The 27,995-nt window shown below is 43.7% G+C and overlaps 1 protein-coding gene across 4 annotated transcripts; it reads right to left on the reverse strand.

Annotated features, from left to right (window-relative positions):
* Nucleotides 1-215: 215 nt before the first annotated feature.
* Nucleotides 216-27,964, reverse strand: SIN3B (SIN3 transcription regulator family member B). Of its 4 annotated transcripts, XM_038383674.2 has the most exons (20): nucleotides 27,843-27,964; nucleotides 26,874-26,980; nucleotides 25,568-25,721; nucleotides 21,983-22,246; nucleotides 21,517-21,660; nucleotides 20,201-20,323; nucleotide 19,856; nucleotides 15,425-15,513; nucleotides 14,882-15,000; nucleotides 14,062-14,269; nucleotides 12,177-12,293; nucleotides 10,586-10,824; nucleotides 8,565-8,748; nucleotides 7,596-8,190; nucleotides 6,811-6,980; nucleotides 5,834-6,007; nucleotides 4,522-4,614; nucleotides 4,107-4,201; nucleotides 3,374-3,578; nucleotides 216-3,001 (listed from the first exon to the last, which is right to left on the reverse strand). In XM_038383674.2, exons 1-20 carry the CDS (start codon nucleotides 27,942-27,944, stop codon nucleotides 2,771-2,773), a joined length of 3,414 nt encoding a protein of 1,137 aa, XP_038239602.1. In that variant the 5' UTR covers nucleotides 27,945-27,964; the 3' UTR covers nucleotides 216-2,770. The 4 variants fall into 4 exon arrangements, 3 of the variants coding, with proteins under 3 accessions (XP_038239602.1, XP_043358756.1, XP_043358757.1); XR_005290208.1 differs by lacking the exons at nucleotide 19,856; nucleotides 21,517-21,660; nucleotides 21,983-22,246; ... (1 more) ...; nucleotides 26,874-26,980; nucleotides 27,843-27,964 and having other exon boundaries at nucleotides 216-1,861; nucleotides 2,686-3,001; nucleotides 20,201-20,329; XM_043502821.1 differs by lacking the exons at nucleotide 19,856; nucleotides 21,517-21,660; nucleotides 21,983-22,246; ... (1 more) ...; nucleotides 26,874-26,980; nucleotides 27,843-27,964 and having other exon boundaries at nucleotides 20,201-20,329.
* Between the last annotated feature and the right edge of the window lie 31 nt (nucleotides 27,965-27,995).

Below are 27,995 nucleotides of genomic sequence, written 5' to 3' on the forward strand. Positions count from 1 at the left end.
CTGCCTATTAGCCCATATGAAGTGAATTGGAAGTCTCAGTGCAGGCAATAGCAAACAGATGTCCAGATCACAAGGTGGCACTGGCTGTCCTGCACCTGCCTTTACTGACACCTGTACAACCTATTATCAGGCTGTTCTATAGTTAGAAATGAGTCTTCAGGGCTGTACACACCAGCTCTGAATTCACTTAAAACAAATAACTCAGGGAGAGCAGCTGACTTTTAAAATCAATATTTTATTTTACTTGAATGTGCAAATAAATATAAAAAAAACTACATTCAAAGAGCTGGCAAAGCAATTACAAGCCCCAAAGCAAAGATCCTTCAAAAAAATGGAAGAACAAACTTTCTTTAATCAATTTCATGCTAGAAGATAGACAGCGTTCAAATGCTGAAATCTCAAACATTAGCAGGCCGCTCTCAAAACACATTGGCACCACCCACTTGTTTCATTCACATCATTTGCTACTATCACATTGAGACAATAGTGCTGTAAATGATGAAATTCTCACTTAATCCATTCAGATTATAAATTAAGGTTTACAAAATAAGGATGCGTAAAAATACCTGAAGTACACTTAAAATGTTGGGGAGACTGACCAGGGTCCATGCGTGTATTAGCCTTACGCACCCTGGGAGACTTGGAATCAATTGCATTTTAAGCCACAAGTTGCAAGCTACTTTCTAGTAAACATTTGTCTGTATCACAAAACCATAACAAAATTTGGCACAGTTGGTCATCTCTGCTTGGGACAGCAGAGTGTTGAACAGGACTGAGGTGCGTTTGTAGAGCTGTGTAGAGGCAAAAGAGATGTTGCACTAGTCAGATCTACCCTAACCTCTTACAGAGCTCCATCCCTTACCTAAAACATGAAGGTTTTTTCAAAGCCCTTGGCTTATAATTTCTGCCACTGGCATCAGTTGAGCCCTGGACAATAAGAATTTGGGTTCATGGTACAAAGCACACTGCTGGCAATGGATGTGCATGTGGCCACAAATGCCAAATGGTCAGCCTTGCTGCCTCCAACTCACAGATTATCTTGCAAAAAAGAAACAACTGGTACAGTTTTAGGTCAAATATGCACAAATGGCCCATTTCTTCTGCTGTCAAGTGAGACAACTGCAAAACCAAATGCAGTTCAGGGGGGAAACATAGCACGACTCCCATAGGCTGCTCCTTGGGTCCAGCAGAAATTATACCCATAAAAACCAAACCACAGAAACAAACACATTAGGGGGTCTAATTCCTCCTCCACCCTTCCAAATGTCCAGGAGACCTTGGAGTCAGGGCTGAAAAGAAGCTAGATTTGCCTCATGACACAACTATTTTACACAGGATTGTGTGATATTCCCAGGCTCCTGCAATACACAAGTGAAGTCAGGATGGGGTTGCAGGGCTGCCTTGACTCTGAACTTTCTGGTCCTTTTGTTAGGTTTAAGTCAGAAGATGAATGTAGAGTTCTGTGTGGTTCAGAGCATGGTGGGTGGGTGGGTGGTTGGTTGGTTTTTTTGTTTTTTTTTGGCAGAGTTCAGGAAGAGGTACAGAACGTGTCAATGGAATAGCTTGTCTACACTGCTTATGCCTGGACAGAATCCTCCCATGAATACACATTTTTGTGTGTCACTGCAAAAGGGAGCATCTATACAGACATCAGCAAAAGACCAGTATCTAGGAAACCCTCCAAGCCAATGCAAACATGCTTTAAAACTCCATCTACTGATTCACTTTGTAAGTGTTACTATACAGGAGTACTAAGATATATGTCTGCAACACAGAGTCTCCAGAGGCTGTCCATCAGCATGCAAAACACAAACAAAAACCCAGACCTCCTCATGGATTTTATTCCAGCTTCAAGCAGTTCCTGAAATGAGAAGGCAGGATATTGCAGTGTGACACAGTTTTATAAAGATCAACAAGGGATCCAATACAGAATTCTCTGCGGAGGCAGAGAATGTGCCTGGGCTCAGTTGCTCAGCAATGCAGCCCATGGAGCCATTTCTGATTAGCGTGAGCTCTGAAACTCTTCACCAGTCTAGCTGTTTTAAAATTCAAGGGTCTCATTTCCCTCCCTTGATGTCTCAAGATTTGGCATTTCCCCACCACAGCAGCAGTAACAAATGTGGCATTCATAGCTTCATTAGTATGAACAGATAACGCAATTGAGTACGTGCACCCATGGCAAAGCCAGTGCTCGGGGCCCACTGGCCCTAAGGGGTTATATTAAGAAGTTCTGCAGACTGAGGCATGGCATGAAATGCAGAGGGACATGAAACATTAAACACTTCAAAAAGATGAGGCAGCTGCCAGGGTCAGCTCTAGCACCCATCATGCTCTACACTGGCTAGAGCATGCAGCCCCCTGCAAGCAGCCAGGCCAGCTTGCCCTGTTCCTCCAACGCACCAGCCTTTGGCAGCTTTTCTGGAGCTGAGCACTTGGCACCCCCCCAAGTAGACAGCTCACCTTGGTCAGCCTTTCCCACTCCGGCTGACTTGTAGTAGGCCTGAAGCTAGAAAGCTACTATACAGAGTGGCAATGCTAAGAGCCCTCTTCCAGGAATGGCTTTAGCACTCTTCACGATGTCATGGCCTGGAGGAGTAAACTGCAAGGAGACAATTCTATGCCATGTGGAAAATACATCATAACCCAAAGTAAAATGCTGTTTGGATAAATATCATTAATACATACATTGCATTCCCACCACTATTCTCAGAGTAAAAGTGTTTTGCCGGCAAAGCTCCTGCTTGGCATTGACACGTGGATGAGTCTCTGCTCATGGTGAGGCTGGACGGCGACTGTACTGGACTCTGTATCTATTCACGGGGACCCCATGGACATTGACCGTCTCACAAGTTGTTTTGCATGGGACCATGTCCTCGTCCTCATCGCCCATTAGCCAGTCTTGAACCAGTTCTGCTGCCTCCACAGTAACATTCTCTTCTAGCCACCTGCTGTGCCACTCATCAAACTGCTGGTGGTGCTTGAGCAGAACCATGGGCTGCACCTGAGATAAGGACAGTAAAGGTCACTGAAAGGCTCGTAGGGGAGAAGGTTAAATCTTCAGCTCTCTGGACACTTGAGACATTCATGCTTTAAAACAACCAGAGGAGCACGTATCCCTTGTACCTGCCTCTAGAAGCCTCTGCTTCTTACATAGAACTATCCTTCTGTGCAACTTGCATGGTAAAGCTATGGCTAGTAAATTAAGGTATACAGCATTTACCAGTTCCTCTGCTATTTCAGCCAGTGGAGATGTAACTCCAGGGAGCAGTCTGTAGGAATTCAGCCATGAGACTCCTGTCACTGCAGGTGTCGCAGCTGAAGTTCCCCATCTCTGCCAGTGCCTGAACTGTTGAGAGAATAACAGGACATGCACCTGCTTAGCTCGGGATAGAGTCCCCCGCCTGTACATGTAATCCTCAGAGTTCATGATGAACATCATTTTGTGGGTGTTGAGCCTAAACCTGCAGTCCATGTTGCATGCACTCTCCACCCCGATCAGCCTCTTCCAGGAACTCTTCACTTCACTCCGCAGAGCTCTCACTTGCTTGCATTGCCACTTGCGGAATTTTTTAAGGTTCCTAGGACAAAACCAAGTATTATGAAGTAATTTAAAATTCCTGGCTCTTCAGCTTCCACCCTCCTAGTCACCAAAGATGAGAGCATGAAATTCACATTCCTATGCCTGGCTCTTCCCAGGAACTTTGCTTCCAGACCATCCCCCTTATCCCCAAGGTTGGCACACTTTTGTGATGAAGAGCAGAAGGGACTATGCCTTAAATTCCCCCCAAAAAGAGGGACTGCTTAGAAGTCCTACTCTCTCCTCCTTATTGTACACTTAATATTGTGTGAAACCTGAATGCTGCCCTAAATGCCCTTGTGCAGAGCGCCACACACTGGTTGTAAACCTGCACCCCAGAGTGCCTGTATTTCCCTGGAACAGTGTGTACAGTATATTGGTTTTGAGGTGCTAGGGACAGAAAGGGCAAAAGAAATAAAATTTTAAGGGACTCTTCCACACAGGAATAGAACCAAAATAATCTCAATACACAGGGCAGCAGCAGAACCAGCTGTCGTGGGCAAGACACCAGGAAAAGGGGAGAGCTCACCTTTGCAGGAAGACCGGTTTCAGTAAGAAGCCATCGTTCTGGTTGTTTGGGACACCCTCCACCCCAACGTACTGTTCCATGTAGTTAGCCAAGTGCTATACAAGAAAGACCGTTTCCAAGTCATATCTCCCCAGTCAGAATAAACTCAGTTGCCTTAATAGTGTATTTCCAGGCTGCTTTTAAAGCTGCCTGTACCTAACCCAACCACCCTGAGCCAATCTGTGTTTAAATCGACTTCTGTATCAGCAGCCTCTATATCAAGGACACACAGTCCTCCACATGCTCTATCCCAAGTACACTCATTGTCCTGGGAAAGCCTGTCCCACAATTTGGAGTGAAACGGAAGGGAACATTCCTGGCAGCCTCCTTTGTCAGTGGCACAGAGGTGACTCTGTAGTCCTTGCAGCTTAATTACCTGAACCTCCAAAGGGTCTTCTGTTTGGGTCTCTTCTGTGTCTAGTAGCTCGATGGTCATTATCACCTGCCCTTTCCTCTGAAGAAACATTACCTGTAATGAAGTGAGACACAGGGGATGTCACCTGGAGCCTCCAGAGCTGGGCAGGAGCCCAGATCAGTGTGCTGAATTTTCATAGAAATTCCGCTGAACACGACAGATTGGAGAAGAGGTGCATATACAACATGGCCCCCTGATGCTTGACCACACAGAAACCGAGGCTCAGTTCTTGCTACCACTTTCTCTGTTCCCCTACGCTGTGTCCTTGGGGATTTCAATACCACCTTTATGCAGATGTTCTTTCAAACTCTCAAGGTCTGCCCTGCCCCACTCACCCTGGGTGTTCCCTCCTTCTGTGAAACTTGTTCCTCTACCTGACCCTTCACCCTTGGCACAGTAACTCCTCAAACTCAATACATCAAAACAAAGCTCCATCCTTCCTTCCCATCGTCCTCCTGACCCTTTGCCCTCCAAGACTGCTAGTTGCACCACTACCCTCCTCATCACCCTGATGTTATATTGGGCTTCTCTCGCATTTGCTCATGCCTGTCGAAACTGTTGCCAAATGCTGCCTGTCCTTCCTCTACAAGACTTTCCTCTTAATTTGATCCTTATTGCTAGAACCACTCTCCAGAGCTTTGGTTATCACCTGCGCTGGCTGCTATAACCACCATCTCCTCCCCTTGCTTCCTCACCAGTCCCCCTGGAACCAACCTCCTCGGCCTTCTGCAAAGATGCCCTAAGAATCCATCCTTCCACATTCAAATCCTTCCTTGAAACTCGCTGTCCACAAAGCCTCCGAACTCTAACCCTAGCACTGAAACTCACCACACACTTTTGGACTTGCCTAGGTCTGAGTGCAGCCAGCATTCATGCTGTGCCTAAAGAGCAGAAGCCCTCTCCTTTCAGCTCTCCTTGCCCACTGCCCTGTCGGGAAAGAGCTTTGTCTCTTTATTTGCCTTCAAAGTGCCACATGCCCCTATGGAACTATCTGAAAAGTAATATATTCACTCAAAGGCTTCTTGCATGTCTGAATAGGAACAAACTCTGATGGGCGCTTGATCACAGCCTCCTTGGCTAGGAGCTACAAAGATAGGATAACTCCCCAGCTGTCTGATCCAAGAGATAAATTAAACTCCCTTGGCCCTAAGTAACAGGATTCATCTAATCTCTTGGGAGCTAGGCTAATCAGGAGAGCATCAACTGTTGCTGTCTGCACCACCCCAGTCTGGTTCCCCTCTGCTTTGGGCAATTCCCTGAAGCAAGCTCTCACCTTGAAGCAGTTCTCATCCGCCATGCAGCGCTCAGCCTTCCACTGATAGCTAGTCTCCTTGGCTGCCCGGACACACCTGGAGGATAGGTTGCCTCCAGCAGCACCTCGCTTTCTCTCACTTAAGTAGAGCTCTACAACCTTCAGGCAGATATCATCACTCACAAGATGGTGAAGCTATTATCAAGAAAAAAGGGGCTCAGCAAGTTTCTCCCAAGAGCATTACATACACCGGTGCAACCCACACTACTCCCTTACATCTGCCCCCCTTCCATTTTGCAATGAATGTAACAGAGGGAGCAAGAGGCAGTCAAGTCTTAAAGCACTTGTTTAAACATCTAATTGCTAAACTGGTAACGGAGAGCTTGATAATATAGTGAATGCGAATCGTCTAACTCCTAGTCAAAGCTTCCAAATGGCTCTGGTGGGGACAGTCAAGAGTCACCAGCAGAGAAATCAATGAGATGTGTAGTCATAAGTTAACTGGCCACAGGAATTTCAGTTCACAAGCTGCATTTTCTCCTGATTTTACCAACACTCGTTTCCTTTATCTATTTCCTCTGCCTTTTTTCCATCACCTACTAATGGTTGTGTAAACACCTCAGGAGAAATCTTAGCTTCTTATGTTTGCAGGATACCTTGTAACCCTAATGTAACCTTTGTACCAAAGAGGGAATACTGAAGCTTACGGAAGCTGGAAGTCCACAGTCCTAGATTTTCAAATGCCAATTCCTTTAAACTGCGATACTCAGGATTTTTAAGCTATGGAGAGACAGGGAGGGAAACAAAGAGCTGAATGCCTGTCTCACCAGAAGATACATTCCAAGTATCACTCTAAGGTGAAGTTCCTCTTCACCTTTACTCTGACCTTTGCTAACTCTCTCATATACACTGAGAGACCTGTTTATCAATAGGACAAGGAAGGGCTGTCCACCAACTGCACCATGGAAGCACTCAGAGATGATTTGAGACACGATTACCTGGCGGACAATATTCTGCACCAGCTTGTCCATGGTGAAGCCGATGTAGGCGTGGATAGTGAACATCTCCCTCAGTGTGTCCTCGTACTGTGTGGGGTCAATATTCCCATCCAGCAAACTTCTTACCATATCCAAGAATGCTGGGTAGTATTCCTCCAACTCCACCTCACCTGGGCAGGAGAAGAAAGCAGTCACTGCACACAAGAGGCAGAGGGTGGCCCCGAGGCGGGGGACAGAAGAGATAACTGTGCTCTAGATCTAGGACATTTGGCACCAAGAATATTTTTAGACATAAGCAATACACTTCAAGTGTAGCACCAACCACATCCTTCCAGATGCCACTGACAGCACAAGGAAGACCCCATGAGAACAGTGTGACTATCTGAAATTGTCACTGGGGCAGTGCCGATTCAACTCTCATGCATGTGTATGTATTTTAAATGTGAGCAACAAACTCCAAGACACTTTGTAACAGTATTTTCCCACGTTCTAGAAATACCCATATAGAAGATATAAGGTATATATCGTACAACAGCCAATGGGCTTGTAGAGGTGTAAATGAACAAAGATGTGTCCCTTGGCTTGTAAATTATCCCCTAACTATCCTGGTTAATACATGCAGGGAACATTAGTTATGAATCCATAATTCTCAGACTCAGGAGAGGTCTCAGTATCTCTATTCCTCATATTCATGCCAGCTGGTCCCAGTCACTACAAGTGGCCTCTGCATAAGGCACTTAGAACACAAACAGCAAAATAATTCCCAGACTGCAGAATGCTCTTACTTGGTTGTTTTAATCTCAGTTCCATGGCTGGATCATTGGACTTTTCTTTCCTTCCCTCACAAAGGAGTTTCTCCCTCTCCTTTTCAGTCCGATACTCTAGAAGCTGCTTCTGAGCCTGACGATAAATCTTTAAGAGCCTTGAGCAGAGAGTCTGGTGAAGGCGGAGGAAGAAATACCAATTATTATTGGCAAAGAACAGACTATACACATCATCCAGAGGTTTGTGAGACTCAGCAACAGCGGCATCACAGAACCCAGCTTTCTCCTCCAGAGGGCTGCTCGGCGGCCCTGGCACATGTTTCTTTCGTAGCTCAGGAGTAACCAGGTTCTGTCCCTGATGGTTTTCTCTGTCCTCATCAGTAGACTCTTCAGAAACACTGTGGTCAGGGAGCGGAGAGAAAAACAGCTCCGGTACAAAGTGATGGACTATTTGCCGAATGGTGGCTTGATCTTCCTTCTGGATAGTGGGCTGTCGTTTCACATAGTAGCTAATGAGTGAAGCTGCATCTTCCAGAATCTGTTTATCCTCATAGATGAAGATGAGGTGAGGCTCGTTCGTGGTGGCACTTCTCCCCTCTGAATGCTGCTCCTGATGCTGTAATCGAGGGACAAACAAGTAAGATCCTTCTAATCTGTTCCTGCGAGCCATTCCCGCCACAACACACACACAAAATCAACGAAGTGTTGATGGCTAGGCTGGGGAGCAAGTGAGGAAAGGGAATATTTATGGGATTACATATGCTATTTCTCTTACATTTTTATCTACAAGTTATATATATTTTCGATCATTCTCCTCACCCACTCATGTCATCTTAAATTATGAGCTTTTCAGGGTAGGGATGGTATCTTCCTCAATGTTTGTACAGCGCTTCCCACAACAGGGACCCAACTCTGATCTGAACTTCTGGGCATTACCGTAATACAGAACAATATAAACAGACATGATCGATTGTTTGCTAACATATACACCTCATCGTAGACGCTTTCAATCTCATTCAGCAAACTCTTGGAGCGCAGGGCTTTGGTGTCATTTTGTTTGAAATTGACAGCCTGGTGGTCAAGGGACTTTAAGTATGCCTTCTCATACTGCTCCCGCCAGATCTTATTGAAGCCCTGCTGGGCTTCCCGCCATTCCTCCTCTTTTGCTTTCAACCTGCATAATGCAGAAGAGACCATTTGAAAACCATACCACAGAAATTCACACACAGTGTTTTAAAAGCAGCCTGCTGAGGCACAGCAAGACTTTCAGTATTCCCAGGGGAAAAGAAAAAAAAAGACAAGACTTTGGTAAATAGTTGTGGCTGTGAATATACAATATTAAAAAAACCTCTTAAGGGACAGAAACTCAGGCAATCCACAGTAGAGATGCCAACACCTTAACTCTGCCCTCTTTTTTCTGGAACAATTTTCTCGGGTCCTAGGAGATCTCCACCTAACCGTCTGTGTCTTACATACAAGGATTCCACGTGACCAGCCAGAAATGCTGAGAAGTGGAAATGGCTCAGAAATGAGGGGCAGAGCTAAATTTTCCTCAGGCACTAAAGAAGCTGTCACAGAGCAGGGTCCAGGAACAGTGAGTGTTGTGTGAAGATGCCATAGATGGCTGTTGTCCCAAGTTGCTGGCTGCCAGAAGCCAGGATTCAGAACCGGAGATTTGGCAGTTGGGGATAGGGAAGTTAAGAGCTCATGCACCAGGGAGAGAACAATTGGAGGATGGGACTGATTTTCTCTTTTAAAATACATGTTGAATAGATTAATTTTAATTGTAATTTTAAAGGGAAAAAAACAACATGAGATGCCCACGCTTAGCAAGCAGAGGCTCTTTGGAGAAAAACGGTGAGAAAACCTCCTGTTAAAATACAAGTTGAGATTATATGGCACTAGTTATATAAGAGTCATTGGACCTATAACAGTGCTGCACCACATGCAGAGATCGCCTCTAACAACAACACACCCTTGGAATCCAACATGATAAATTCATGCATTGGTTCTCAATGAAGATTAATCCATAAAGAGGTTTTTCTGTTATGACTGGACAAAAACAATTAGAACTTTCAAAAAAGGCCTGCCCCCCACCATTCTAAAGTCTCATTCAAAATGACATGTCCAATTAACCTCATTTTCAAAAAATAAAATCCTTCCTTCCTCTAAGTTGGACTAAGATGTTTTAATGCAGAAAGGAACTTTTCTCAGTAAGCCAGGGATGAGCATAAACGTAACAATGGAGCCACTCTCATGGCTCCATTACAGAGCAATACAGTGTGCAAGTGTGAAGAATTCACCAGGGTGGGGGTGACACGGTTGATTGCCATGCACTAGAAATGATGTATTACAGAACCTGTATTACAGACTGAATTAAAAAAAAAAAAAGCCTTACATGTTAATACCAAAAGGTATCTGAAACCTTTTCCCCAATTACTTAGCTTTTCAATTAAGCTATACGCATTTTTCATATAATGACTTTTACAAAGAGAGAATCTGAAAAAAGTTTAATTTTAAAATATATTTTTCAATGTCCACATTAATACAAAAAGCCATCTGAGGAGAAAGCCTAGCTGAAACCAAACAATGGCAAAGCCCCACAGAACTAAAGGAATAGCTTGGTTTAGTTATAAAATGAATGAAAAACCAATTTAACAATTTTCATGGCAGGAGAAGCAGCGATCTTGTTACACAATATTACACAATCACCACAAAGTTTGTGGTGGGCTATTTTCTACTGAAACATACACTGTTACTGCAAGAGCAACAGTGCATTGTCATAATTTGTATTGTTAAAGCTGTTCTCAGATGGAGCTAAGAGTCAGCTAATATCTTTGTGACCTATTATATTGAAGTGATTTTTTTAAAGATATTCCATTAATTGCTCACCTCTGGCCTGGGCTAGAGTCCTAAGAGATGAAAATAGGTAATTAACTTCTGAAACAACAAGCTTTCAAAGACTTTGGCTAATTAGATAGAAATGATAGGTGAACCCAAGAAAGAGTTACCTTTTTAAAACTACGGGGACAGCAGTAACCGGATTTTTCTTAAGACTCTCAATGATTTCTGGCGCTTTATCACCATAGATACGGTAGATGGCTCTACGCTGGATCACTTCCGACGTTCCTCCCAAGCAATCATCCAATCGGAATTTCTCCTGATCCTCTTGAGACATCCGAGACAGCTTTTTCTGAACACTCTCCAACACACGTATTGTGGCCAGATTGGTTTCCAAGACAACATCCAACTGTTAAAGTTCACAAACGATACAACAGCGTAAGAAAGGATTCAGCAGCTGGTCTCTGCTCTCTTCCCCTGTGCTCAGATCTGTACTTCTATTTCAGTGTCCACTGGCTGGGGATCAGGGGCTTCAGTGAGGATTCTCCAACAGTACTCTCAATTGTAGAATTGACCCCCAGATTTCCCTACGGGCTATTTTGTGCTGCATTTGCCCTTGGGAAAACAGGATGCTATGATGCAGTTGACATCATATCTGGTTTAGAGAGAGACTGTGTTTAGAAATAAAATCCTCTACACCAAAAGCAACATTTTAAGATACAGCACATGCAAGAGTACCAGCAGGGGCACCTCCAAGCCCGGCATGAAAAGTAGAGTATGTGAAGCTCTTGAAACCTTTTCCTCCTGATACACACAGTGGCATTATGGTGTTTGTGCCTCCTCCCCCCAGTCTGGAGAAGTACAAAGCAATCACCACTACTGGGGAGAAGTGGTGAAAGGGTTAACTTTGGAGAAAAGCAGCCTTGGGAAAGCAAGCCCACACTAAAGCTAAAGTACAAAGAAGGGGAGGGACTGTCACAGGAAGAAGAGTTAACTCTAATAAACTGAGCCCTGCTCAGATACAAAATGTGTATCTGCATCTGATCCGTGATCTACAAAAATGATCTGTGGATATCCGCTTCCACAGATATCAAGTGAATATCAACAGATTTACAAGGCTTTAGATATAAAATTTGGATCTGTATCTATCCATGATCCACAAAAATAGTCCACGGATATCCATGGATTTTCAGGGCTTTACTAATAAAGCATTCAGCATTTGGCTATTGACTATAAATAAGGCTCAGATTTTGTCACAGATATTTTTAGTAAAAATCATGGACAGATCATGGGTAATAAACAAAAATTCACAGAAGCCCATGACTTGTCCGTGATTTTACTAAAAATATCTGTGAAAATGGGAAGGGAGGGGATCCAGCACCCACAGTGGCTGGGGGCTCTGGGATACCCCCACTGCCCTTCACGGCTGGGCTGCAGGGGGGAGGCCCCCTTGCCACCTGCCACAGCTAGGCCACTACTGGGGGTCCCCTTGCCGCCTAGGGAGCTGGGAGCTCTGGGGGCCCCTGCTGCCCACCAGCTAGGAGCTGCTGGGGGCCCGTTGCCAGCAGTGGCTGAGAATTGTGGCGCTGCCTGCTGACAGCTCCAGCCCCAGGGAAGAAAATGTCACGGAGGTCTCTGGAAGTCACAGTTTCTGTGACTTCCATGACATAATCGTAGCCTTAACTCTAAATAATTTCAAGGCTCTTGATCACATGAACAGGAGATCAAGTTGCAAAGTTCTAAGTTGAACAGCAGAACTACCTCAAACCGTTCATCCTCACAGCGATGCAGCTGTTCCTCATAGGGCGTCTTCTTTGAGCTAACAAATGTAGAGTCTTCAGACCAGGATGGAAATGAGACCCAAGTGTCATTTAATACCTACAACAGAGTCAAACACAGCAGTCTACAGTGTCCTATGAAAAAGGACCTGTTCCTGAGGACCTGATAGGACCTCTACAGGGGAAAATATAAAAAAGTATATTAACATTGTTTCTATCAGCAGGCAGCCAGCTAGGTATTTTTGCCAATGATCTGTGCCAGAATTTTAAAACGTCAGCGTTGACCATTTCTCAGACATTGTGCATGTGAATAGTTGCACCCAGACATTGTTCAAAAGGTTTCTAAGGTGTCCTTTGCTGTTGTTTCATAAGGAGGAAGAGATGTTTGTCTGTAATAGTCAGCTACTGGTGATAATGGAGACAAAAATGCCAGTGCCAAGGAGGGTTGCTCTATTAAACCCAACTCCCACTTTCTGCCAGGATGCTCTGATTCAGAATACTCCTTTATAACAAAGGGCAGCAAGTGCTTCACAAACCTACAGGTTTCACTTCCCGCATCACTAGGGCCCTACCAAATTCATGGTCCATTTTGGTCAATTTCATGGTCACAGAATTTTAAAAGTTGTAAATTTCATGATTTCAGCTATTTAAATCTGAAATTTCACAGTATTATAATTGTAGGGGTCCTGACCCAAAAAGGAGTTGCGGGGGTAGGGAGGGTTGTGGTACTACTACTCTTACTTCTGCACTGCTCTGGCAGTGGTGCTGCCTTCAGAGCTGGGCAGCTGGAGAGTGGCAGCTGATGGCTGGGATTCCAGCTCTGAAGGAAGAGCCACCGCCAGCAGCAGCGCAGAAGTAAGGATGGCATGGTAGGGTATTGCCGCCTTACTTCTGCGCTGCTGCCTGCAAAGTTGGGCCCACCGTCAGCAGCTGCCCAGCTCTGAAGGCAGCAGGGCAGAAGTGAAGGTGGCATGGTAGGGTATTGCCGCCTTACTTCTGTGCTGCTGCGGGTGGGGCGCTGCCTTCAAAACTGGGTACCTGGCTAACAGCTGCCGCTCTCTGGCCACCTAGCTCTGAAGACAGCGCAGAAGTAAGGATGGCAATACCATGACCCCCTGCCTAAAATAACCTTGTGGCCCCCCTGCAACTCCCTATTGGGTCAGGACCCCCAATTTGAGAAACACTGGTCTACCCCATGAAATCTGTATAGTATAAGGTAAAAGCACACAATACCAGATTTCACGGTCTGTGATGCATTTTTAAATGGCCATGAATTTGGTAGGGTCCCACCGATCACTAAAGACAGCCAACTTTGAATGACCCCATACTAGAATTGTACCCTGCTTACACCGGATTTTTTTTAGGCTTTGACTCAAAATTTTCTTTTTGATGACTCACTGGCCTACTAAGCTACAAAGTCCGTGTTCATGCCTGATGCTGAAAAACTCATTTTATACTGTGAAATAAAACTTCTCTCCCCCATTCCCGCTGCCCCTTCTACCTATCACCAGGGACATGGTATGGGTCCACACACAAAGTTGTACCAGTTTAATGAAAGGTATGATTTTATACTGATTCAGTTAAACAAGAGCAACTTTATGTGTGGCACTCTTATCTCCATATAAACCTGATTTATATCAGTTTAGTTCAGATTAGCCAATTTACAGGTGTAACCTAAACGGACATAAGCAGTTTTTACCCAGTGTAAGAGCCTACATACAAAAGCTGCACCAGTTTAAACAAAGTGATTTAAGTTAAATTGGTGCAGTGTTCATGTTTCAGAGAAACCTTAAATCATCATAACTAGCGTGCTTTGGGAAAGGCCATCATTGCAGACTGGGGATTCAATGGTATTAAGCTTAAAGTACCTCCTTGCAAATGGCTGTTCTTCCGCTGCATTTTGGCTGCTGATAGGTTTTTGGAAGAGCCCGGTAACTGGACCCTATGCGTTTGCAGGAAGCATAATCAATTTCCCGACTCATTCCATCCCCAGATCGGTCACTCAGTGGAGAAGCAAATGAAAGCTCTTTCACTCCAAGGAAGGATTTGAACTGTGCAAAGAGTTCTGGGAATTTCCTTAAAAAAATGAATAAACATACGTAAGTAATTATATTTCACATCATCACATTCTGTCTGTTTTGTCCATTAAGTATTAATTACTTTCGTTCTTCACCATCTCTTATATTTCATGCAGACCATGGTCAAAACTAAATTGAAAACTTGGACTTTACTGACATAGCCCTAAGAACTCCCTCCACCGTAATGTTATATGCTTCAATCAATCATTTTTCTTAAGGCTCTTTTCAACCATTCTCTTGGTGGAGGGCTAGAGCGAATTCCCTTCAGATTCCCATCAATACCACTCCTTAACCTGCTTAAGGAGTCTTTGTTCATTGCAATAAGAGCCCTCCAAGAGAAGGGAGAGTGTAATAGTTCAATTGGCCTCCATCAGATACTTCTACCGCTATTTGGCTGTTTTATAGAATTGTTCTAAGACTTTATGGACTAAAAGTTGTGTCGGATTTTATTTCTCCTCTATCTGAATGATTCCTAAAATATTGGCATTGCTAACCCAGAAGAAACCTTCGACTTCATAAGGTTTTAATGTTGAAGCATGAGAGAAAAAGTGACATAGCAAATGTTTAAAAGCTACACCCTACATGTCACTGGAAAGACAAGTTCACTTACCCTAAAAATGGGGTGACTAGCTGGAGAAGCTCTGAGCCTGACACTAGCTCCTGATTGAAGAGTGCGATACAGCGGAGGAAGTTCTCATACACTTCCTGACTCTTCAGTACCCTGCGCACCTGGCAGAGGGAGGGCAAATAAAAACTGTCATATCATTTGTATACTAGCTTTATTTTTATGCTGATATCTTAAAGGATCTAAGCCTTTCTGCACAGAGCCAATAAATGCATACACTCATCGAAGCCTCAGAAACAGCATGCATACAGAAATGCCGTTACAAACAGTAATTTAGTAACAGGATTTACACTACTATAAAGTTCACAATTGCTGAGAAGCAGAAAAATCAAATGCTTGAAAGAAAAACACACATAGGAAGATACTAGTATGCGTTTCCCTCAGGTCCTCCAAAACTCCTCCATTTGTTAGGAAACTGTTAATTAATGGACTCTACTATACCCTAGCGGGAGTCATAGAATACCAGTCTATTGCTACCTAGCCTATTGAAAGCAAGACCATGCAACAGGACGGGGCCAGATGACTGACCTTATCGAAGAAAGAAAACTCCTGCAACGTTCCATATTTTCCCACTGTTGCAACTGACAGATCTTTGGTACCTCGCAGTTTCATTTCTTCTGTTGAAAAGTTCGATATTTTTACTTCAATGGTTTTGATTCAAATACCAGTAGTTTACATTTTACTACCCCTTGCTCTGAGCCTTTATTTCCCAAAATTACAAACTAGCTTTGCCACATCACACTTTCCATGGAGGTCTGTATCAATGACCCCCAGCAAAAACAAAACAGGTTCGCATGACAAGTAAATAATAGATATGATTCTGCAGGAAACAGCAATTTATTCAAGGGGAGAGGCCCAATTCAGCCCCTCTATCAAGTCCTCATTTTCCTGATACTTAGTACTTATATATAACTTTATGTTGTATCAAGGGACAGTGCACTTGTCCAAACAGTTTTCAACTTCCCTTTGTTAAGTGTCTTCAACACCATTTCCCTCCCCCGCCCATTATTTATTTAAAAAATAAGGGTTCATTTCTCTTTGCATTTGGCATGAGTCCTTTAAGAGGAAAGAGGACAGTGCACCTTGACTTGTCAACTGACTCCTAATGGGATTTTACGAGAGAGCACATGTGCCATATCAATGGGGGGGAATGCCTGAGGACAGACAGAAAGAAGGCAGTTGAGAGCTGCCTGGGAGTCAGGAGACTGGAGGTGGTGTCTGGGCAAAGTTGCATAAAGCAAGAAGTTCTCTACAGACCCTCCACAGCAAGAGGGTGAAACTGTCAGGAAACTAGTGGAGAAACAAGCCTGATGATGTTCCTGCACCAGAGAGTGATGGGCACAGAAGGCTGGAGAGGGCTGAAGGCTGAGTGCAGCGGAGGGAGATGCCTGCCGGCTCTCTGGGGTTGGGAGTTGAAGCCAGAGAAAGCTGAGGCATGGTGATATGCTGGAACTGTATTGGTGAGGTGAGTGTGGTGAGAGATTCTAAGGATAAGAACATAAGACCGGCTATACTAGGTCAGACCAATGGTCCATCTAGCCCAGTATCCTGTCTTCCAACAGTGGCCAATGCCAGATGCTTCAGAGGGAGCGAACAGGGCAATTATTGAGTGATCCATCCCCTTATGTTCAGTCACAGCATCTGGCAGTCAGAGGTTTGGGGGCACTCAAAGCATGGGGTTGTGTCCCTAATCATCTTGGCTAATAGCCATTGATGGACCTATCCTCCATAAACTGATCTAATTCTTTTTTGAACCAAGTTATACTTCTGGCTTTCACATCCCCTGGCAATGAGTTCCAGAGGACAAGGAGGTTGACTGCGTGTTGTGTGAAGTACTTCCTTTTCTTTTAAACCTGCTACCTATTAATTTCATTGTGTGATCCCTAGTTTTTGTATTGCATGAAGGGGTAAGTAACACTTCCCTATTCACTTTCTCCACACCAGTCATGATTTTATAGACCTCTATCCCATCCCCCCACTTAGTTGTCTCTCTTCTAAATTGAACAGTCACAGACTTTTTTTATCTAGCCTTGTATGGAAGTTGTTCCACATCCCTTACCATTTTTGCTGCCCCTCTTTGTACCTTTTCCAATTTCAGTACACCTTTTATGAGATGGGGCAACCAGAACTACATATAGGTTTCAGAGTAGCAGCCGTGTTAGTCTGTATTCGCAAAAAGAAAAGGAGTACTTGTGGCACCTTAGAGACTAACAAATTTATTAGAGCATAAGCTTTCGTGAGCTATAGCTCACTTCATCGGATGCATTTGGTGGAAAAAACAGAGGAGAGATTTATATACACACACACACAGAGAACATGAAACAATGGGTTTATCATACACACTGTAAGGAGAGTGATCACTTAAGATAAGCCATCACCCACAGCAGGGGGGGGAAAGGAGGAAAACCTCCATGGTGACAAGCAGGTAGGCTAATTCCAGCAGTTAACAAGAATATCAGAGGAACAGTGGGGGGTGGGGTGGGGGGGAGAAATACCATGGGGAAATAGTTTTACTTTGTGTAATGACTCATCCATTCCCAGTCTCTATTCAAGCTTAAGTTAATTGTATCCAGTTTGCAAATTGTATCCAGTTTGCAAATTAATTCCCCATGGTATTTCTCCCCCCCACCCCACCCCCCACTGTTCCTCTGATATTCTTGTTAACTGCTGGAATTAGCCTACCTGCTTGTCACCATGGAAGGTTTTCCTCCTTTCCCCCCCCTGCTGTGGGTGATGGCTTATCTTAAGTGATCACTCTCCTTACAGTGTGTATGATAAACCCATTGTTTCATGTTCTCTGTGTGTGTGTATATAAATCTCTCCTCTGTTTTTTCCACCAAATGCATCCGATGAAGTGAGCTGTAGCTCATGAAAGCTTATGCTCTAATAACTTTGTTAGTCTCTAAGGTGCCACAAGTACTCCTTTTCTTTTTGAGAACTACATATAGTATTCAAAATGTGGGCATACCATAGATTTATATAGTGGCATTATGGTATTTCCTATTTTACTATCTATCCCCTTCCTAATGGTTCCTAGCATTATATTAGCTTTTTAACCGCCACTGTACACTCAGTGATGTTTTCAGAGAACTATACACAAATGACTCCCAAGATCTCATTCTTGAGTGGTAAAGATAATCTAGAATCCATCATTTTGTATGTATAGTTACGATTATTTTTCCTTAGGTGTGCTACTTTGTGCTTATCAGCACTAAATTTCATCAGTCATTTTGTTGTCCAGTTACCCAGTTTTATAAGATCCTCTCTAATTCTCAGCTTTGGACTTAACTATCTTGAGTAATTTTGTACCATCTGCAAACTTTGTCAGCTCACTGTTCACCTCTTTTTCCAGATCATTTAGTAATATGTTGAACAGCACTGGTCACAGTAAAGATCCTTTGGGAACCCTGCTATCTACTGCTCTCCATTATGAAAACTCATCATTTATTCTGATCCTTTGTTTCTCATCTTTTAACCAATTACTGATCCATGAGAGGACCTTCCCTCTTATCCCATGACAATTTACTCTGCTTTAAAGCCTTTGGTGTGGTCAAAGGCTTTCAACTGAATTATCCTTGTCTACATGCATGTTGACACCCTCAAAGAATTCTAATAGATTGGTGAGGTGTGATTTCCCTTTACAAAAGCCATGTTGACTCTTCCTCACCATATTGTCTTTATCTGTGTGTTAGAATTCTGTTCTTTACTATCATTTCACCCAATCTGACTGATAACTGAAGCTAGGCTTACGAGGCTTTAATTACCTGGATTGTATTTGGAGTTTTTTTTAAAAATCAGTGTCATATGAGCTAGCCTCCAATCATCTGGTACAGAGGCTGATTTAAGCAATAGAGTACATACCACAGTTAGTAGTTCTGCAATTTCATATTTGAGTTCCTTCAGAACTCCTCGGTGAATACCATCTGGTCCTGGTGACTTATTACTGTTTAATCTAGCAATTTATTCCACAACCTCCTCTACTGACACCTCAGTCTGGGACAGTTCCTCAAGCTTTGTCACCTAAAAAGAAAGGCTTAAGTGTGGGAATCTCCCTCCCTCACAGTGAACACTGGTACAAATAGTTCATTTAGTGTCTCTGCAATGGCCTTGTCTTCCTGGAGTGCTCCTTTAGCACCTTAATAGTCCAGTGGCTCCACTGATTGGCAGGCTTCCTGTTTCTGATTTACTTTAAAAAAAATTGCTGTCAGTTTTTGTATTTTTTGCTAGTTGCTCTTCAAATTCTTTTTTGGTCTGCCTAATTATACTTTTACCCTTGACTTTCTAGAGTTTAACAGCTTTCCATTTTCCTCACTAGGTTTTGACTTCCAGTTTTTAAAGAATGCCTTTTTGCCTCTAGCTGCTTCTTTTACTCAGTTGTTTACCCATGGTGGCAGTTTTTGGTCCCCCCCGCTTTTTTTTTTTTTTTTAAATGGGCTATGCATTAGGTTTGAGCCTTTATTATGCTGGTTTAAAATAACTTCCATGCAGTTTGCAGGCATTTCACTCATCTGGCTGTTTCTTTTAATTTCCATTTAACTAGCTTCCTCATATTTATGTAGTTCCCTTATTTGAAGTTAAATGCTGCCATGGTGAGTTTCTTTGGCATTTTATCCCCCTACAAGGATGTTAAATTTCATTACATTGTGGTCACTATTACTGAGTGGCTCAGATATATTCACTTCTTGAACCAGATCCTGCATTCCATGTAGGATTAACTCAAAAATTGCCTCACCTCTTGCGGGTTCCAGGACTGGCTGCTCCAGGAAGCAGTCATTTAATGCATCTAGAAATTTTATTTCTGTATCCCCTTCCAAGGTGACATATACCCAGTCAATATGAGGACAGTTGAAATAGCCCATTATTATTGTATCTTCTGCCTTTGTAGGCCTCTCTAATCCCTCTGGGCACTTCATAGTCACCATCACCATCCTGATCAGGTGACTAGTAATATATTCCTACTCTTATAATGCAAGCATGAAATTTCTATCCAGAGAGATTCTATTGGTCTACTTAATGTACTATCCGGACTATGGCTGTGGGACTTTTGTTATAATTTATGTATACAGGACTTTTGTAATTAACCCTGAAAGGGCTACATATACTTAAGGACTATTTCTGGGGACTCCAACAGGAAAACTGAGGTATCCACGCGTATCATACCATGGCCTGGCACTGTAGAGCACCCAGGCGAGGCTCCCCTATGACATGCACTTAGTAGAATTTGAAAGGTGAGAGCAATTATCTCATACAACACAGGTTACAGCAATGCCTAAGTATGAAAATTTTCAGTTTGCTGCAAGATACCTTTGCTGGGCTGGGAACAGGACGCAGCAGTAGTGGTCTGGATCGCTTTTTACTATGTTCCAGATTTTTTTCATGATCAGTTTTCTGGACCCTGTTTATTTCACATGGCCCGTTTCCTGTGAACTAAATTAAAGACAGTACTTTCAATTTGCCCTTATTAGTTCCACAGAAAGAGAGAACCCCATTTATCTGAACAGAATAGAGGACATGAGATTTCACTAAGTGAGTTAACTAACTACAAAAAACAAACAGTGAGAGCATAGTTCAAACACTGATAGTCAGTTTCTCTATAACAGTATTTTTCAGTGATGTAGCACCACTACACATATCACATACAAGTGCAACCCCATTGGAATAGCAAGAATTAACCCCTTTTAAAAAAAATTTAATACTAAATGTTAGTTCTTTAGTAAGACATTAAACTATATTCAGTTGTCTCAGCTCTACATACAGCTATGAGACTAGTTTGAAAATCTTGAGAAGGACCCAGTGGTAGCATCTTAACAGCACCCTACAGTGAAACAGTCATCAGAAGGATCAATAAGATTTGTGCTAGAGCTGTTCCGAGGGCCAAATCTTTCTCCACATCTCTGGAATTTCAAAGGTTTTTTTATTCCTAAAGTTTTTTCATTCAGTATTAAGGATTTAGTAGAGTAGAAATTCCAAGAGCAGGAAACGAGGACAACATTCATTTGACTTTCCCAGCCATAGAGGAGATGCTGCAAGAGCAGTCAGACGACGTAGTGATGACAGAGAAAGTCACAGGAAAAAGTTGCAGCTCACCAAATAATGGTTTTAACCACATGGATCTCTGTGGACCACCAAAATAATCCCCTCCAATTTAGACACGGCCTATTTGGCATCCAAAAGTAGTTTGTTTTCACCCAGTACTCTAACACAAGGTATCCCTCAGAGGGGCTCTACTCTCCCCAAGGCAGAAGACTCAGAGCATACTTTTTTGGGGGGAAGAGATCTTTTAGCTGTTGCCAATAGCGCCACAGAGCAGCAACTTCTAAGAATTTTCACATCGCTGCTTACTACCTGTTCCATCTCAGGAGACTGGTTATCTCTACTGTGCTTTGTTCAACTGCTCTGGGAGAAAGGTACACAGACAGTCCACCCAATCAACCCTTCTCTCAGTCTTTTCACCCTGATGCATTCTCTCCCAGCCCAGGTCTCAGTCCTGCAGGGGCAAATAACTTTATTCTTTAGGGTATTTATTCAGACATTATGCAGATTATCCAAGTAGAACATAAACACAGAGCAGACTGTCACAGTGTTCTATCTTTTTTGCCTTATGCTACCAAAACACATACCAAAGATCTTTTAGCCTCAGGGAGAAACTGTCCAAACTCAGAGAGTAGATCCTCCTGTCCCCTGAAGAGATTTGCTACTTCAGTAAACACTTCTTCCTCTGACATGCCTCGAAAGGGTCGGCCTTTAGTGTTCAGCTGTTCTTTCTGCCAATTTACAGAGAAACATTAAACAAACTGTTACAGTAATGCACTTTTTCAAACCAAAGCCTGTAGCACCACCACATTACTGAGATGACAAGCATTTGACAGACCTTAAGCATTCCCGCAAGAACTCAGGTCTAGCTACGTTGGGGACAAAGCCTGTGCTTACGAGTTTCTCAGTGCCACATTTCTCTGACAAAGGCTGAAGTTGGGGAAGCTTTATAAATCACAATAAAACAGTACTGTACGAACAAATTTCATTTAACATTGCAGGTTCAAACAGCCACAATACTGACCCATGATATCTTATTTGCCAGAACTCTACCTGGTAAGTGTGAAGAATTTCTAAGAATGATCTGTAGATTTCAGGATGGTCAAGAAAACGGGTTTTGATCTTATTCACGTAACTTATTGCATTATTGAACTCTACAGAATCAGATTCCAAGGAGATTTGAGATTTATCTTCTTTGTATGGAAGTTGCTGCCGGAACTCCTCAGAGCAGTCACTGTGATTGTGAGAATTCTCCTGACAATAATGTAACAATAACCCACCACCCGGGTGAGCAGTTGGAACAGGCTCTGATGACACCTAGTGATAGAAGTAATGCAAGCTGGTGACTCAAATAAAAATAGATATACATGTTCATTAAAATTATCATGCATATTTACAAACCGTTCAGTTAGGGAAAGATTAATTGCACAGTAAAAGATTTAAGTGACCCATGAATTTCTTGACCTCTGTTACTAAGACCATCAATTAAAAAACATTAGCCACAGTGCTAAACTCTCACTTCTCTTTCCATTTAAGTCCAACATTGCTTGTAAAGAACTCTTCCCATCATACCTATTTGAGAACAGAGATTCAGACAGATGTTTATAGTACTTGAAAGTTTGGAACGTAATTATTCAAAGGATTTTCACATCTGATATACCCCACTGTATGAACATTACTGAGACTTGATTTTTGAAGCTTCAGCTTTGATCATTTATAACAAAGGCCAACATTAACCAGCTAAACTTCATGATTCTTGTTTTATTTACAGACACTTATGTTTGAAGAGAAAACAGGTTTGGACTGCACTCTGCAGTTTGCTAGCCTTTATCAGGGTGACTAGTAGATATCCCCAACACTTACTTAATTCTTCAGATTATAGCTCTACACTTTTGGACACTTACAGAGTATAAAAATTGTTGTATATACTTGACTGTGTTTACAAAGACTCATACACTGTTATACCAAAACTGAACTACATTTTGGCTATTGACTTATTTGGGTATGAAGTACCGGTATGTTGAACACACATTCTTTACAGAAAAATAACTACAATGACATAATAAAAACAAAGTGTTCAAATATGTGATGTAGCAAGAAACATAGCTACATTTCCTTATTGTAACAGCCCCTATAAAATAACTCAAAATGATCCTCAATACCGAGAACATCTCCTTCACACCCAAGAACTGTCCTGTCCCACCAGTCAAAGGCTTTCTAAATCCCTCCTTTCACTAATGGATAAAGGTAAGTTCTGACAGCTCCTAGTAGTGCAGCTATACCATGACGTTCGTTGCACAGCAAACAGTCTGATGTACGTTACTGAGTGTCCAAATTTTCAGGAAAATGGCTGTTTTAAAAGAGGCCAATGACCAACCAATGACAGTTGAACTTCTTGCTTGCAGTTTACAGATGTCAATCAGTGGCAGAAATTTAACAGCTCCTAGCAGTCAAGCTCATTGGAATCTGTATTCATAGAACCTGGTCAACTGTAGTGCCATGCAGACTCTATGCCACCTCTTGCTTACGATAGTGCCTCAAAGCTACTTTTCTAATCATTAAGCAACTGAGCATGACAAACAACTTGTTTCAGTCCAATTCTGCCTTTGATTTAATAGTTTCTAGGAGCACATGGTTCCTTCGTCCCAGGCTGACCAAAACCACATTAACTAACTATGGAAGAAGCGTCCATTTGTAGCTGATTCCAAGAGAAACTCAGAATATGTTAAATACAGGACCCATCTCTGATAAGGGGATTCACAGAAAGGGCCTTGTAGATAACCTCTGAAAGTCTCAGTTGTCAGCAAACCCTTCTATTTCCATACCACATGGTAATTTTGTTTCAGGATCCAGGGAGCAAGATAAGTTTCCTGTACGTCTGAACATCTGAAGGCATTTTCAGCACAATCAAGCCAAACTTCATCATTAGATTCTCACACACTGTTCTTTTATCAAAGGGTGAGTGCCTTCTCAGGTCCAGTTTTCATGAACAATTCTTCCACCAGAGCTAGTCTCATAATCAAAAAGAAAAGGATTACTTGTGGCACCTTAGAGACTAACAAATTTATTTGAGCATAAGTTTTCGTGAGCTACAGTTCACTTCCTCAGATGCATCCGATGAAGTGAGCTGTAGCTCACGAAAGCTTATGCTCAAATAAATTTGTTAGTCTCTAAGGTGCCACAAGTATTCCTTTTCTTTTTGCGGATACAGACTAACACAGCTGCTACTCTGAAACCTCTCATAATCAAGGGATTTTCAAATGCTGTACCTGGACCCAATGACAATGATCTTGATGAAGAGTCACAAAGTACTCAAAATTCAATGACCAAATGTCCATGAAAAAACAGACACGCCACCACTGCTTCTACTCTTCTGTTTTCATTCTTCCCTCAACAGTAACTGACTCATTAATGCTTGTGACTGTCACTCCACTATCCTCTGCACTTTAGAAAGTAGTGATGCCAAGAACATACAAAACACTCTGAACTAACACTTCTTTATTCCACAGGAATTGTAGATTTCAAGAAACGTGTTCAACAGTAGAGCTCTCAGAAATTCCAAGTTTCTGAGTGATAGAGAGAGATCAAATAACATGAGAGCTGAAACACTAGCAGGTAGCAGAGATTAGAGTTAAAACCAGAGGCTTCTGAACAAAATTCAGCTAAGATTTTTAAATTTCAAATTCTGCAGCTGTGAAAATGGATGCAAAGTCTGGTGTGATTCTATCTATGTTCTAATGCTACATCAATCACAGCTGTATCTGAACACTTGGATAATGAGTGTTTTCAGCTTGGAAAAGAGACGACTAAGGGGAGTATATGATTGAGGTCTATAAAATCATGACTGGTGTGGAGAAAGTAAATAAGTGTTATTTACTCCTCAACACAAGAACTAGGGATCGCTAAATGAAATTAAAAGGCAGCAGGTTTAAAAACAAACAAAAGGAAATATTTCTTCACACAATGCACAGTCAACTTGTGGAACTCTTTGCCAGAGGATGTTGTGAAGGCCAACACAATAACAGGGTTCAAAAAAAGAACCGATCCACCAATGGCTTTCAACCTCCGTTTGCCAGAATCTGGGAATGGGTGACAGGGGATGGATCACTGGATGATTACCTGTTCTGTTCATTCTCTCTGGGACACATGACATTGTCCGCTGTCGGAAGACAGGATACTGAGCTGATGAACCTTTGGTCTGACCCAGTATGGCCGTTCTTATGATACAAATGAACAACGTACAAATTTGTGTTCTGTGTAGGCACCTTAATGGGAATGTGGAAATATCATATTTTCAAACATGTTTTTCACGTTTAAATTCAAGTTATAAAGACTCACTGGATTTTGTGTGTATACACAGCCAGCCATGATCTCTAACTTTCAAATTTGATTGAAGTATTTATCCTGCAGTGGCAACTTGTGTGGGAGCTTCATTTTAGTGCAGACTAAAACTATTAAATGTTTCTTAACGAAATTCTATTCACATTCTCATACCCATTGCCATGGTATCTGAACACCCTGTAAAACATATTTTCAAATGGCAATAAAGGCAAATCAACTCATCTGTTATGCAGACCCTGTATGTCACTTGTAGATACATTATGATTCATTTAAATTAATCCAAGCATTTTAACATACCTGACTAGCCAGTGGCGACTGTATACTTAACTTCCCATTCTTTGGAATCTCTATTCTGTAGCCCAAAGGGAGGAAAGCATTGAATCCTACAATGAGGTCGGGATGTTCGTGAAACAGCTGAGAAACCCGTCTGATTACACCAGGAGTATCAATGCTAGAACCAAAAACAGATTGTTAACTCCATGCAAGGCCTTAAATCACAAAATAAAAGATAAAATACAGAAAAAGTAAGAACTGCAATAACATTTATTAGCAATCAGGGAATTGGATAGACTTAAGCATCAAGAGAACACTGACTCCGCTGAAGACGGAGTTCTTGAGGCTTCCTAGAGAAGACTCAGTCACAGCAATTATACTGTAGCAGGTTGAATTATTCCAACTCTCTGGGCATCCATGTACCACAGGAAGGATACTTCCCCTCCCTGAATCTAAATACTGATCATACAATTTATATATTTTGCAAGGTTAAGGCCAATGTACAGATGTCAGAAGAAACTCCTTGTCCCATCCCCCGAAGTCTAAAGATTGAACTCTCCAAATGAGGCACACATTAGATCCATTAGCCCCAATACTATAGAACACCAGTGTCTGACCAAGCCACTATTCTGGAAGGTTCATGTCACTTTAAAAGACCAAGAGACCTAGTAGGCCCAAATTAAGTGAAAGATTCCCAGTCATCAATAAGCTCCTCCCAAAGTGATGACTCTGCTTATGGGGCAAGACAGAGATTCAAAGATGTGGATTAGCTGAAGGGGGATGTGCCTGCCCTTCACTCCTGGTGTTTTGGGTGCTACAAGTTCTGGCTTCCTCACCCCTTTTTAGGATTTCGGTTTCCTGGGTGAGCTGAGTTATAAGATTTATTGTCTCCCTGGATTAGGGCCCTGGGAGATTGTGGGATATTGACTCCATCAGGATGAGTGGTTTTGGGAAGGGTGCTCTAGAAGGGGATTTGGGGCCCTCTGGGGGAGGGGATAATGGACCCCTTATATCTGGAATTTAACTCTTGCATAATCTCATGGAACCCAAGAAGCATATTTCCTGCATGAGCTTGGAAAGTGTGATGATCAGATTTTGCTGAAGGTGTGCTGAAAATGGGAACAGAGGCAGGGGAATATTGGGGGATATTTTAGTGGGGAGGAGCAATGAGGAGGTTCTTAAAGGTGGGTGCTGGCACTAAGGTCTGTGGTCCTCTAAGAGGAGTGCTAGGAGCAGGGAACTATTCTAGGGCAAAATGGGATACCTGAGAAGAAGTGGGTTTTGGACAGGTTGGGGACGTAGAAGTGGGTATTGGACAGGGACACCTTACCTCTGGCTCTTGAATTCCTTCATGATCTCCAGGAAGCCATTATAGGTGGCGGGATCACTGCCAAAGCGAATCTTCACCTGGTCCAGGTAGGAGAGTGCATCCTCCACCTGCAGGGATGCCGGAGTTAGTTGGGGAGTTGGGGTGGAGGGCAGAGTGCAAGGCCACCTATGGTCTGAGGACCTGTCTCCAGGGGGAAGTGACTAAGGGGCTTGCATGGAGGGGTTGGGATTCACTCCGGGAGAGTCCCTGGAACATGCACTGGGGATCATCCCAGGTGGGAGGAACCGGGGGAGTTATCCCGAGTGAAGTACAGTGTACCCGAGGGAGGGGCGATGGGGGGCCCGGAGCGGGCAAGGGGGAATTATCCCGGGTGGGAGGGACTGGGGGGGTTATCCCGAGTGAAGTACAGTGTACCCGAGGCAGGGGCGATGGGGGGCCCGGAGCGGGCAAGGGGGAATTATCCCGGGTGGGAGGGACTGGGGGGGTTATCCCGAGTGAAGTACAGTGTGCCCGAGGCAGGGGCGATGGGGGGCCCGGAGCGGGCAAGGGGGAATTATCCCGGGTGGGAGGGACTGGGGGGGTTATCCCGAGTGAAGTACAGTGTGCCCGAGGGAGGGGCGATGGGGGGCCCGGAGCGGGCAAGGGGGAATTATCCCGGGTGGGAGGGACTGGGGGGGTTATCCCGAGTGAAGTACAGTGTGCCCGAGGCAGGGGCGATGGGGGGCCCGGAGCGGGCAAGGGGGAATTATCCCGGGTGGGAGGGACTGGGGGGGTTATCCCGAGTGAAGTACAGTGTACCCGAGGGAGGGGCGATGGGGGGCCCGGAGCGGGCAAGGGGGAATTATCCCGGGTGGGAGGGGCCGAAGGTTAACCGGGGTGAAGTGCACGGGGCCCGTGGGGCGGGGCGAAGGGGGGGCCCGAGCGGGCTCGGGGGTCACTGAAGGAAACCGGAGAGGGCCCCGCACTCACGTGCACCGGCAGTTTCTCCTGCGCTGCGCCCCCGCCCGCCCGGCCCCCGCCCCATCTGGGGCCACTGGCGCCCCGGCCGCCGCCGCCTCCCCCCGCCGCCATGATGGGAGTCGGGCACCGGGCAGAAGCACCCGCCCACAACCACGTCGTCAG

This window comes from Dermochelys coriacea, chromosome 25 (assembly GCF_009764565.3).
Source record: "Dermochelys coriacea isolate rDerCor1 chromosome 25, rDerCor1.pri.v4, whole genome shotgun sequence".
Taxonomy (NCBI): domain Eukaryota; kingdom Metazoa; phylum Chordata; order Testudines; family Dermochelyidae; genus Dermochelys; species Dermochelys coriacea.

What these genes read in the sequence shown, in the direction of transcription:
- SIN3B (XM_038383674.2), bottom strand. Translation starts at nt 27,944, where the DNA reads ATGGCGGCGGGGGGAGGCGGCGGCGGCCGGGGCGCCAGTGGCCCCAGA. An exon ending in AGGAGAAACTGCCGGTGCAC is followed by an intron (nt 26,981 to 27,842) that starts GTGAGTGCGGGG and finishes GCATCCCTGCAG; the next exon opens with GTGGAGGATGCACTCTCCTA. An exon ending in TGCAGAATATTGTCCGCCAG is followed by an intron (nt 6,008 to 6,810) that starts GTAATCGTGTCT and finishes TCTTGATAATAG; the next exon opens with CTTCACCATCTTGTGAGTGA.